Source organism: Mizuhopecten yessoensis, unplaced genomic scaffold (genome assembly GCF_002113885.1).
Source record: "Mizuhopecten yessoensis strain PY_sf001 unplaced genomic scaffold, ASM211388v2 scaffold716361, whole genome shotgun sequence".
NCBI classification, from domain to species: domain Eukaryota; kingdom Metazoa; phylum Mollusca; class Bivalvia; order Pectinida; family Pectinidae; genus Mizuhopecten; species Mizuhopecten yessoensis.
In genome coordinates, this window is record NW_018480078.1 from 1,239,127 (window position 1) to 1,252,823 (window position 13,697).

The 13,697-nt window shown below is 37.5% G+C and overlaps 1 protein-coding gene across 1 annotated transcript in view; it reads left to right on the forward strand.

Moving 5' to 3' along the window:
* The window catches only part of LOC110443821 (F-box/LRR-repeat protein 5-like), a 91,778-nt gene that overhangs the window by 16,099 nt on the left and 61,982 nt on the right, over positions 1-13,697 (forward strand). Inside the window, exon 9 of the mRNA XM_021488244.1 lies at positions 7,022-7,253. Coding sequence (XP_021343919.1) covers positions 7,022-7,250 — 229 coding nt within the window. The 3' untranslated portion in view covers positions 7,251-7,253. The remainder of the gene's footprint in view (positions 1-7,021; positions 7,254-13,697) is intronic.

Sequence of the window (13,697 nt, forward strand, 5' to 3'; positions counted from 1 at the left end):
TTGTATGCAAGCCACAGTGCATAATGTAGTGTGCAGTTTTGCTTGGATAACCATTCCTCAATGCTTATGTATATATCTATCAAAACTAGTTATTCTGAACTTTTCATCAGAACCAGAAGTATCAATATTGTGTCACCTGCAACGCGAGACGACATATATATAGGTATTACTTTGTCGGCAGCGTCGGTTGCGTTGTCCGAAACAAGGTTTGCTTGCGATAACTTAGTTACCTTGGGTTGATTGAACTCAATCTTGGTACACATATTGCATACCAATATAGCTCAGACAAGTTCACATTTCAGAAGTTAACATGCATTTTGGTGGAGTTATGCCCCTTTTATTGCCAAATAAGGGCATTGTGTAGTAAATTCAAGAACTTTTTTATATTTTAATCAATTCCTTTCTAATTTTGTACGGTAATGCTAGAAGCAATAATGTTCAACATATATTACAGCCGAGCTTCAATTTTCCGCGTTTTGGCATATCTGTTTACGCAATAACTCAAGCTATAACACTTTTCTTACTAAAAGCGCTGAGCAGGCGGCACATCCACACCTGTGGAATTCTTGTGAACATCAGCTTCCATTTTACACAATATAATATATAGAGGATATTTAATGGTGTCTTCAGTAATAACAAATATATTTCACTCGTGTGGCTAATATTGCGCACTCGTGAAAAATATCAAAATATTAGCCACAGGCTGCGCGCCATTTTGACTGGGATTCTCAATGCAATTTCGACGTTTTCTGCTATTTTCTGGTATGATTGCTTATAAAAATGTCATTACTGGTATATAATGTAAATACTTAGGAGTGTGTACCAAACCTTTACCATAACAAGTGTGTGTACTAAACATTTACCATAACAACCACTTATTCAACCGTTGCTTCATTTGAACCTGAACAAAAATCCTTTGCCTTTAAATGCAGCTAATAAAAGATACCGTTATGATTGGTCAATACTAAAAAGTCACAGTGTGAATTAAGATATCAGTTTTAACAAGTTGATAGAATCCGATATTTCACTAACAAAAATGTAATAAATGTAGCTCCTCATGATCAGCTCCTGGTTTATTGATGCATGCTCAATATTTGTACCTAGACATTTAGTTAAGGTTTCTTTGGCATGAATGGTGTCTTGGTGTTAAACAGAACAAGGTATAATATTATACACTGTATTTGATGTCATGGGGCACAGTACACAGGTAATTGATGATTGAGTTATGTGGGGTGTATGTATTTGCATACATTTTCCCTCAAACAACATGACTTGTAGTTTGACTATTTTCCAACTGCACAGACATAAAGGTGTCTTGATCATGATCACTCTTGCAATTACTAATGAATATAGTGGTATCATACCGGAAGATTACGTTCGGCAATTTATCAGCACAATGTTCCCTGTCAGCTTTGTTTTCATTCAGTAACAGTTTACAGGGTCATTTTGTTGCCAGAAGGTTTCTAACTATCAAAACCAACTGGGCAACTTATAAGGAAATTATCAAATCTGAAATTTTCCAGTTAGAATTTGACTTATATTTTAGATTGAGTGCCTCGTTAAGTCAAATACAGTATATATATATATATACATGTATGCTGTAGTTTGCACTGTGTATTTTGTACATATTTGTCTTTCTGTAATTAATTTACCACATCCTGTAATTTTTCCATTAATACCGGGTATCACCGATCTCGGTGGGCTATTCTATATATACAGTCTTAAGTAGGTTGGTGTACGTGTCCTTCCTTTCTTTTCCCTACCTAGATGAACACTAAAACAGATTCAGCATAAATACTGAATGAATAATTACTCTACATTATATGTATATAATCTACTTTTCATGCAATATCAATTTATGACACTTCTTTTGTGAAAGTATAACTGTAAGACTGTTCATGAACCTTAAAAACATTCCTGAACATCAAGTGAAATTTGCATTAAGACATATGATATCTGTAGAGAGTTTATGCTTTTTTCAGTTTCTGCTTGCTCTTAATCATTTGCGTTTTTTTGTATATGATATTGTTTGAAAAGAAGTCCTGATGATAAAATTCTTTCCACCACTGAAGTAAGTTGCACGAATGACTAGCTTACAATTGTATATACATAATGTATACTATATACATACAAACAGCAGATACTACCGGTAATATCCTATTAAAATGTGCATTATTAATGGATTTTTTTTGTTAACAAAGGCAGAGTGCCATTGACGATGCACTAGACTTAATCATGTTAATTGGATGTTGTTGCACATTTTGAAAAAAGTATTATTTAAATATATGATAATTTGATACAGTTCTTTAAAAGCCAAATTTTGAAATACATTCAAAAAGGTATCGACATTGCAAAATCAGTTATTAAAATGGCCCTAATAAATCAGAAACTTATTAAAATAGCACATTTCACTGACAATGGTATCAGAAGTGCACATGTAAAATTTTAATTTTATCAGTTCAACATCCAATGCCTGATGTTATCTTGGCATGTGGAAAGGAAAAATGAACATTTATTTCTGTGGTATCAGTCGTTAGGAAGTTTCTAGCTTTCATAGTATCAAATTAAAAAAAATAAAAATCTACAGGTAACTGTTTCTTTGTGGCCAGATCCATCTGGAGCTTAGTTCTTATGTTTAATGGCACAACCATGCAATTTTCATTTTTAATGTCCATCCCACTTTAAAGATTTTAAAGAAAACACCTACTAGATTTACCTGTATTTCCATAGTATTACTTTTTTTAAAAGCCATGTCACAAGATATACTAGTCAATGCAAGCTAGTGGGATATTGTATGTACACACCTGAAGTAATTGATATTGAATGTATTCCCCAGGTAAAGACATTGATTTCTTATCTTATGACACCTTGTCTGAGTATTGACTAAACTGAAATGGTATTCTATTCAAATTGATGAATACATCAGTAAATTTACCTGTCAGAATCACTACGTATATAATCATTATCAATTTTCTCTGGAGCAATTATACCAGTAATGAAATTTGTAATTTAACATTTTTATTTATATTTTGTTATTTCCATGCTAACGAGGCGGTTTAGTTTATTTATTACAATATTTATTTAATTTGTTTGTCCTCATCAGTTTGAAGACTAGTGGGAATGGTGTAATGAGTTGTAGAACATTGAAATGGGGAGCATGATACACGATACACTTGTCACACTAGTTGGAGAGTTAATGCTTTGTAATTATAAGCTCATATTCACTAGATGTATTGTCCATACAGTGAAACCTATATTGTTAGGCCACCCCTTGTCCATATAGTGAAACATGAGTTGTGAGACCACCCATTGTACATACAGTGAAACTTGTATTGTGAGACCACCCATTGTCCATATAGTGAAATGTGTACTGTGGGACCACCCATTGTCCATATAGTGAAACATGAGTTGTGAGACCACCCCTTATACATACAGTGAAACTTGTATTGTGAGACCACCTCTTGTCCATACAGTGAAACCTGTATCGTGAGACCATCCCTTGTCCATACAATGACATGTATATTGTGAGACCACTCCTTGTCGATACATTGAAACGTGTATTGTGAGACCACCCCTTGTCCATGCAGTGAAACCTATATCGTGAGACCACCCCTTGTCAATTCAGGAAAAATTGTATTGTGAGACCGCCCCTTGTCAATACAGTGAAACTTGTATTGTGATACCACCCGTTGTCCATACAGTGAAACCTGTATCGTGAGACCGCCCCTTGTCCATACAGTGAAATGTGTATTGTGAGACCACCCCTTGTCAATACAGTGAAATTTGTATTGTAAGACCACCCCTTGTCAATACAGTGAAACTTGTATTGTGAGACCACCCCTTGTCCATGCAGTGAAACCTATATCGTGAGACCACCCGTTGTCAATTCAGGAAAAATTGTATTGTGAGACCGCCCCTTGTCAATACAGTGAAACTTGTATTGTGAGACCACCCCTTGTCAATACAGTGAAACTTGTATTGTGAGACCACCCTTTGTCCATACAGTGAAACCTGTATCGTGAGACCGCCCCTTGTCCATACAGTGAAATGTGTATTGTGAGACCACCCCTTGTCAATACAGTGAAACTTGTATTGTAAGACCACCCCTTGTCAATACAGTGAAACTTGTATTGTGAGACCACCCCTTGTCAATACAGTGAAAATTGTATTGGAAGACCACCCCTTGTCAATACAGTGAAACTTGTATTGTAAGACCACCCCTTGTCAATACAGTAAAACTTGTATTGTGAGACCACCCCTTGTCCATACAGTGAAACCTTAGTTGTTAGGCCACTCCTTGTCCATACAGTGAAATGTGTATTGTGAGACCACCAATTGTCCATACAGTAAAACCTGAAATGTAAGACCACCCCTTGTCAATAAGTGAAACCTGAGTTGTGAGACCACTCCTTGTCCATACAGTGAAATGTGTATTGTGAGACCACCCCTTGTCAATACAGTTGAACCTGTATCGTGAGACCATCCTATGTCCTTACAGTGAAACGTCTGTATCGTGAGACCACTCTTTGTTAATACAGGAAAAAATGTATTGTGAGACCACCACTTGTCCTTACAGTAAAATGTGTAATGTGAGACCACCCGTTGTCCATACAGTGAAATGTGTATTGTGAGACTACCACTTGACCATACAGTGAAACCTGAGTTGTTCGGCCACTCCTTGTCCATACAGTGAAACGTGCATTGTGAGACCACCTCTTGTCCATACAGTGAAACGTGAATTGTGATACCACCCCTTGTCCATACAGTGAAACTTGTATTGTGAGACCACCCGTTGTCCATACAGTGAAACCTGAGTTGTTAGGCCACTCCTTGTCCATACAGTGAAACGTGTATTGTGAGACCACCTCTTGTCCATACAGTGAGATGTGTATTGTGAGACCATTCCTTGTCCATACAGTGAAACGTGTATTGTGAGACCACTGAATCTTCTATACAATGAAACTTGTATTGTGAGACCCCCCAAATCTTCTATAGTGAGACTTGTATTGTAATATCACACGCTCATTCCATGACTATACATTAACACCAATATTGCAAGACCTCTGTATAGTCCACCCTTATATATACAATAAACCAGTATTTTTTTACTACCCTTTTCTATACAGAAAAAATAAGGTATTGCCAGACTGTTTCTATTGTCTATACAATGGGACATGTATTGAGACCCCCCCCCCCCCCCACCCCATCCCATCTTATACGGTAAACCTCCGGTCAGTTCGAATCAGCTGATAGTTCGAACACATATTTTTTTCAATAAAAACAATAATTTTCTAGCTAGTGATAGTTCAAACTCTGATTGACCCTATTTCGGATAGTCCGAACTTGTCAAATGAAGAACGTAAAGTAAGATTTTTTTTCAGCAAACTCCATTGAAAGCTCGCGGTGATCGGCCCCGGAAAAATGCCAATACTTTGATCAACAGACACGTTTAGTGTAATGGGATGTATGTGTGAGCATTGCATTACAGTTGTGACAAACAAACCATAAATATATGTCACAGGTTTTAGCGTTGATTCATTTTTTACATTGTTTGAAAAATACATCGTGCATGAGACAGCCAATTGCAACTTAGGCCCCGACAATGTATAAATAACATGCGATCAGTACGAACTGATGTCACGCTGTATGGCAAACTAAGAAATCGCCCGTGTATTGTCAAATACAGTGTTAAATAAGCATTTTGATTATTTAATTGCGACCAGACATCCCTTAATTATTGCCAAGCTCACACCAGGTAGGGCAGGACACGTGAGATGTCGCGGTAGGGATCGGCAGCCCAGCCATTGTGAGTGACGTGATTAGCATTCATGTCCAATTCCAAAAATCCACAGGTGTCCCAATTAGCGATGGGTAATTTTGAAGGTGTCAAATAAGTTTGGTAGGTATAAGGACTATATCACTTATAATTCAAAAGCAGACAAGTTGATGTTCTTACCTAATTTTACTAACATATAGACCTATATTTACAGTTGCGCTTTGTAAACGCAACAGGTTATGTAGACTATGTTTTCAATTTATTAAACGGACCATTCATTACGAAATAATATATAAAATAGTTTCTGATTCAAATAAAACCTAACCACCCAGTGACTCCATATTTAGGTATCTGATACAAACTAGGTAGTCTAACTTTTGTGTCACAAATGAAACATGTACTGTTTTGGGGCCTACACAATGGCCTCTGCTTCGCAATAACGATCATAATTATCTGGAAATGAAGAAAGTTTAATGATCAATTAACATCGACTTAAATAATATACTATCATTTTACCCATTTATAAATGTGCCATTGTTCTATGCCAGGCCGTCGTTGTTTCGTATCGACCTTACATTGGATATATATATCAGGTATATGTTTGTGACTTGATTTGCACTTTGCCGAAATTTTTGCCGATAGTTCGAACTCACGCTTATTTTCTGAAGCATAATTTCGTATAATCCGAACAGGTTCATCAATATTTATTTGATTTTGTTCGAACTGACCGAAGGTTTACCGTATCTTTTTAGTAAAACAAGTATTATTAAAACACCCCTCTCTCTATATACATAACATACAGAAAGATACAGCAGAAAATGTCTATTATTAGGTTTATTTGAATGTATTACCTTTAACTTTGGTTAAATACATTTATCAAATATTTCACAGTAGATTTCATTCAATGTAAACCAAACTAATAAAATTTCTGTGAACTGTTCTATTTCATGATTATAATTTAGATCTGAGATAGATATACATGCGTTATTTTAAGTAATAAAAGTTAATTTTGTTTTTTGGGGGTAAGTTTTAGTTTCATTCTCTTGACTTTGTTGGAAACAGAGCTTTCAATACAGATTCATTAAGGTAAGTATGTAATTTCAGTCTGGTAAAGAAATTTCTGTTATGAAAATGACATGACCTGTGAAATTTAACGGAAGCTTTTGTACAGATTACTATTCTTCATATTTCTTTATGTATTTAACTTAGTGAACGGTTGTATAATTTGACTGTTTCTGCCCCTAGGTACCTGGCAGAGGATGGGGGGCTTCCCTGTTTGAGGTACCTTGACCTATCCGGCTGTCTCAACATCACGGCCGATGGTCTTACGGAGCTGGTCTCCGTATGCCCCGCCCTGGACCGAGAGGAGCTGTACTATTGTGACAATGTCATTGATGGTCCTTACGCAGCCGAGGCCAGCGGATGTCAGAACCTTGAATGTAACTCCCGCGTCTGCTGCAGGTCAGGATATTAAAATGTAAGTTCCCAAATTGTTTTCCCTTTTAATTACTGTATACCGGGAAACCTTCACCAAGTCAAGTTTTCGCCCTTCACCGGTAAAATCCATGTTCACCCAGTGTTAATTTCGCCTTTCACAAGTAAGAACTATAAATGGTATGCTGTCAACGTATATCCACTCTCATGGTGAATTTGCCCTCATTACAGTGTGCGAAAAAAGGCGAAAAAATAGGCTGCAGCGGAAAAACTCCCAGTATAAAGTAATTCCAAAGATTTTCATAAAACAGAGTCACATTGAAGTCAAACTGAAGTGAGAGGAGTCAAATCTTTCTTCTGATTCAAACAATTGGTCATTACACACACCTGGGCCTGTTTTCGTTTAAACGGTTGAACCGATCGGACCACAGTTGTTCGTTTATTAAATAAGGTCGGACCTAGTAATCTGATGCTGCTTACAGGCAAGCCTTGATAAAGCCTTGCAAGGCCTGCATAAACATTTGCAGGTCCATCATGTTTTATTCCTGAAATTGTTGGATTTAAAAACAGACAAACCGGTTATTCCGCATAAACGAACATGCCTCTGGTAACCTAGGGAACTCCAACAATTAACCTAACGTGATGTTCCTATGGTTATATTGTGTGCGTCCTGTCAACTTTAATCCCACTGAGAAGTTAATGGAACTAGCTATTTATTTTGAAACAATTTACAGGATAAATTTTCATGTGAGCAATATCAAAATTTTAATTTTGACATGAGTGACAGAAAAATTACTGAATCATATTTTCACAGAAATGATTAACAAGATAAAAAGGTGATTCTGTTTTAAATTGTAAGAATGGTGCTTTGTTTTGAGAAGATAAAAACTACAAGACATTCTCACAAAAATACTTCTTTTAATACCACAATGAAGTACTAATTTTCTGACAATTGAATTAAAGAAGTTGTCTTGTATCTGAATGTGAACTATTATGGTAAATACTGTTCCTCTGTGTTACTGTGAAATCTCTAGACAGGAAGTTGATGGTCACTGAAATGGTTTAAGCCTGGATACGACCTCAGCAACTCATTACATCAATGTTATTTAATTAGAGTACAGGAAATCCTGTATTTAATTAGAATACAGGAAATCCTGTATTTAATGCCATGGTTACATAAATGGTCACTATAATTAGCTTACTGTCTGCAACACCAACGATCAATTTACTTACTTCAGTAGGCAAGGACGTTCACACAGTTATTATCTGACCAGTGACATGAGCCTGGTGTTAAACAAGTGACCAGAGGTCAGAGCTAGGTAGTAAATACCTGACTCGTAATTTGAGTCTGGCAGTATTTAATATCTATAGCCATCTGTCAGACGAGGGCAGTAACAATTATAATTGTCATACAACATTAGTATAACATCCTATCTAATCTCCAGGAAATTACTCTAGGGTGATTATCAGTCAAGAGATCAGACACATATATTCAACTCCATCAGGAGAGTGTGGAAACAGCCTTATTTATTTGTATGTTTCTGTGAGATACCCATGAGTACCTCCATAGATGAGGGTGTGTATCTCAGAGATTGTATAGGTGTCCTGCTTGTTAGGTGTCCATGTTTCCAATGACTCATTCTTTTATTCCACTCATACCTGGTGGAACTGTGCAATAAGGGTGAAGTATCTAGCTCTAGGACTCAACAACATCCTGGCTCCTTTGGTACTCTAACCTCTGACTTAACATAACAGATGTTTACTTTAGCAACAAGTGCAGTGTTACCAGTTTACACCCCCATTTCACTTAGAAAGCTGGGATTTGCTTTCTCAATGCTCAATCAGATAAGAAAAGGTATTTGGTTACCTGCCCTGCCAGGTGGGTTTTCTTTGGTTACTCCTGTTTTCATTCCTTAATCCTAGTAAAGAAAACCTGCATACCTCAATCATGGCCGGCAAGAGTGTTTTGCAATTGTTTTAAAATATATATTTTATATATATAGAAAAAAGCAATATAAATACAGGATGTAGTAATCCAAGAATCCTATTAATGCAGATATCAGAGAATCAGAAGGGTATATAAAGTAGTTAATTTTCAAATTGTTTTTATTCAAATTAACTCACGAGAGTTAAATAAATATGATAATCAACCGTCATGAGTTTGGGGACCCTTTTCTCTTACAACGTTCAGAAGTTACATCTAGAAAACCAAATTATTTTCTTGCGAATACATTATTCCTATTTGCGATCCGGGAACAATTGCCATGAACCATGACGTCACGATGGAAGATGACGTCGAAAAGCATGGTGACATTAACTCCTTGCAGATTTATCCAATAAGTCAGGAGTGAGGAAGCCTACGTGGTTGTGGGAGAAATGGATATCCAAGATATTTACAGTAACAAGTCTAGGTATGGGTGCAGTCTCGGTCACGGTAGCTTTCAACCTATGGTCTTACTTAAGGATCCTCGTACCACTGCCAAAAGCTGTAACTAAATAGTGGAAACTGTACTTTTCAGGCATTGCTATAGCTTTGATGAATCATTCTGAAAAGAAAATTATTCCTAGCGAGACTTTTATGAGAAATAATAAAGATGGAATAAGCAAAATAAAATCAACAGCAGTTCTCTGAGTGTAAAAATTCAGCGGAGCTAGACCGGGATTCGAACACTGGACACCAGATTGTACTATCGCTCTAACAGATTAAGCTACCTGGTCAACAGAAGTGTCCTGGCCTAACTGTCCTATAGTAATATCCAAATGGAAGTTAAGGGGAGGTTTACTGTACATAGGAAAAACCACAGTGCAGCAGGACAGGGATCCTAAATTGTTTAAGTTTCTGCATAAGTAGTCCACTTCTTTGTCAAAGTTTTTGGTATTATACCATTGAGATTATGGATTTGGGAAGAATCTTACAAGGTCGCTGTATTCATAACGAAATTTAGTCCAGATCCGTCACGGCTGTGGCTGATACTTATAAGATTAGCTTTCAAATCATATCCAAAACTTTTTACCTCTCTATTGAGAAATTCTATATTTCACTTATCTACTCTGTTGGAACAGATCTAATCTATATATATAACTTGTCAAATCAAATACCAAGAGAATACTGTCATTTTAGCTAATCGGATATGTTCTGCCATCTTTGTACAAAAATAATCCTCAAAAGCAATAAAGGGGTTTTAGTACTGTGAAAAATAGATTCACCAGGGAAGCTAAATTGAATAAGTGATGTATTTCAAAATCATTTACAGCATTGATTTCTTCAGTTTGTGAGGTAAATTTTACAGTTTCTGTAGTTTTGCATGTTTTGGTGTTATAATCAGTTTTGTTGTGCACCTTAATTAAACACTTTCTTGAATTAGGACTCACAGTATCCTCGTAACCCAGCTGTACAAATGGGCACCAGCAAGTAAATCTTTGGAAGACTGGTGTCCTGGCAGGGGAAGGAAAGGGTTACAGGGTTTTAGGGAGTTGAACATTGAAGAAATTTTCTGGTAATGTTGCTATTTTGTTTTTAGCACATATAGATATCATAAGCGATAGCACAGTGAATAAGCTTTCTTCTTTATATTCTAGAGGTCCAGAGATTGAACTCTTGTGGCAGAGGTGGTTTTTGAATAAAAAAAAAAAGAATACTACCATAAAAATTATCTTTTGTATATAACTTTTCATCATAGTTGATGGGCAGGTAACTTTTAATTCAGAAAAATGATGAACAAATTGGAACTCTTCTTTGTTGGAGATAAACACAGAGCACTGAGACACTCTACCTTAAGTTCGATAGACCTAAATTCATATGGGTCACCACTATGTTGAATTTTTGTCTCACCGCCACGAAGTGGAAGCAAAACTAAGGTGTCGGTTTTCCGGTGACTGCAGCGTGAACATTAAGTTTTTGTGTTTAGGTTAGTTTTAATGAAAGTAGAAGTGTTATACCAACCAAAACTTAGACCATAGATGCATCTTAGGTAGTACATCTCACCCATGCATCAAATGTTGGATGCGGCCTACCTTTCATGGTCCATTGACTTCGTCAGCATCTTCATCAACATTAAGTTTATGCGTTTAAATTGGTTTCTCTGATATGTGCATTGATGGTCAAAGCGGGGCATAGGCGAGACATATCAATCTGAATGGCTTGTTACTTTAAAACTTGAACATTACGATGTATACAGCTAAAGCCGATCAGGAGTAGAACGTAACTTAGTTGTTATGGATATATATAGCTCCATGTACTTTTAGATTTGTTTTACAAGGAGTGTTCAGCCACACTTGAGCTTCTATTTAGTAGTGGCTCTGACAATGACGTGGGGCACCACCTCAGTACAATAATAATCAATGAATTCCTCCACCGGGATTTTCTGTCTGCTGTTTCACCAGCTTCCACAATTTATCTTCTCACTAGTTTTTGGGTGTTGTTGTTTTGTGTGCTGTATTTAGGATTGTGTAGCTGTACATTTTCACGGTTTATTTCCGCATTGTTGAATGGATGCCAAATTATCAGCAATATATATGAACATATTGTCAATTCTGCATTGTTTTTCCGTGGAAGTTCGGTTGAAACATTAGCCTTATTGGCTATATAAGATGCATGCTCTGTCATAAATAGACCCTCAAGCTTCAAATAGATACACTGCAGTGTGTATGTAAGTGGTTTGAACTTCCTGTACTAGATGTATATACATTGTGTTTCATATCTAAAATATGGTAACATTTACATCTTCATGAGAAAATGAAATATCGAAACATTTTTGTTTTGTTTTGTTTATCGGTAAAATCACTTTTATTTGATCAATGAATGTATTAAATAAGAAAGAAAAAAATCATTTAACACTGTACCACTGATAGTGTTGTCTTGGTCACCATACCACTGATAGTGTTGTCTAGGTGTCCATACCACTGATATTGTTGTCTTGGTCATCATACCACTGATAGTGTTGTCTAGGTAGCCATACCACTGATAGTGTTGTCTAGGTCACCATACCACTGATAGTGGTGTCGAGGTCACCATACCACTGATAGCGTTGTCTAGGTCCCCATACCACTGATAGTGGTGTCTAGGTCACCATACCGCTGATAGTGTAGTCTTGGTCACCATACCACTGATAGTGTTGTCTAGGTGTCCATACCACTGATAGTGTAGTCTTGGTCATCATACAACTGATAGCGTTGTCTAGGTCCCCATACCACTGATAGCATTGTCTAGGTCCCCATACCACTGATAGAGTTGTCTAGGTCCCCATACCACTGATAGAGTTGTCTAGGTCACCATACCACTGATAGTAGTGTCTAGGTCACCATACCACTGATAGAGTTGTCTAGGTCCCCATACCACTGATAGTGTTGTCTAGGTCCCCATAACACTGATAGTGTTGTCTTGGTCACCATACCACTGATAGTGTTGTCTAGGTGTCCATACCACTGATAGTGTAGTCTTGGTCATCATACAACTGATAGCGTTGTCTAGGTCCCCATACCACTAATAGCATTGTCTAGGTCCCCATACCACTGATAGAGTTGTCTAGGTCCTCATACCACTGATAGAGTTGTCTAGGTCACCATACCACTGATAGAGTTGTCTAGGTCACCATCCCACTGATAGTGGTGTCTAGGTCACCATACCACTGATAGAGTTGTCTAGGTCACCATCCCACTGATAGTGGTGTCTAGGTCACCATACCACTAATAGAGTTGTCTAGGTCACCATACCACTGATAGAGTTGTCTAGGTCACCATACCACTGATAGAGTTGTCTAGGTCCCCATACCACTGATAGTGGTGTCTAGGTCACCATACCACTAATAGAGTTGTCTAGGTCACCATACCACTGATAGAGTTGTCTAGGTCACCATCCCACTGATAGTGGTGTCTAGGTCACCATACCACTAATAGAGTTGTCTAGGTCACCATACCACTGATAGAGTTGTCTAGGTCCCCATACCACTGATAGTGGTGTCTAGGTCACCATACCACTAATAGAGTTGTCTAGGTCACCATACCACTGATAGTGTTGTCTTGGACACCATAACACTGATAGTGTAGTCTAGGTCACCATACCACTGATAGTGTTGTCTTGGACACCATAACACTGATAGTGTAGTCTAGGTCACCATACCACTGGTAGAGTTGTCTAGGTCACCATACCACTGATAGTGGTGTCTAGGTCACCATACCGCTGATAGTGTAGTCTTGGTCACCATACCACTGATAGTGTTGTCTAGGTGTCCATACCACTGATAGTGTAGTCTTGGTCATCATACAACTGATAGCGTTGTCTAGGTCCCCATACCACTGATAGAGTTGTCTAGGTCCCCATACCACTGATAGAGTTGTCTAGGTCACCATACCACTGATAGTAGTGTCTAGGTCACCATACCACTGATAGAGTTGTCTAGGTCCCCATACCACTGATAGAGTTGTCTAGGTCCCCATACCACTGATAGTGGTGTCTAGGTCCCCATACCACTGATAGAGTTGTCTAGGT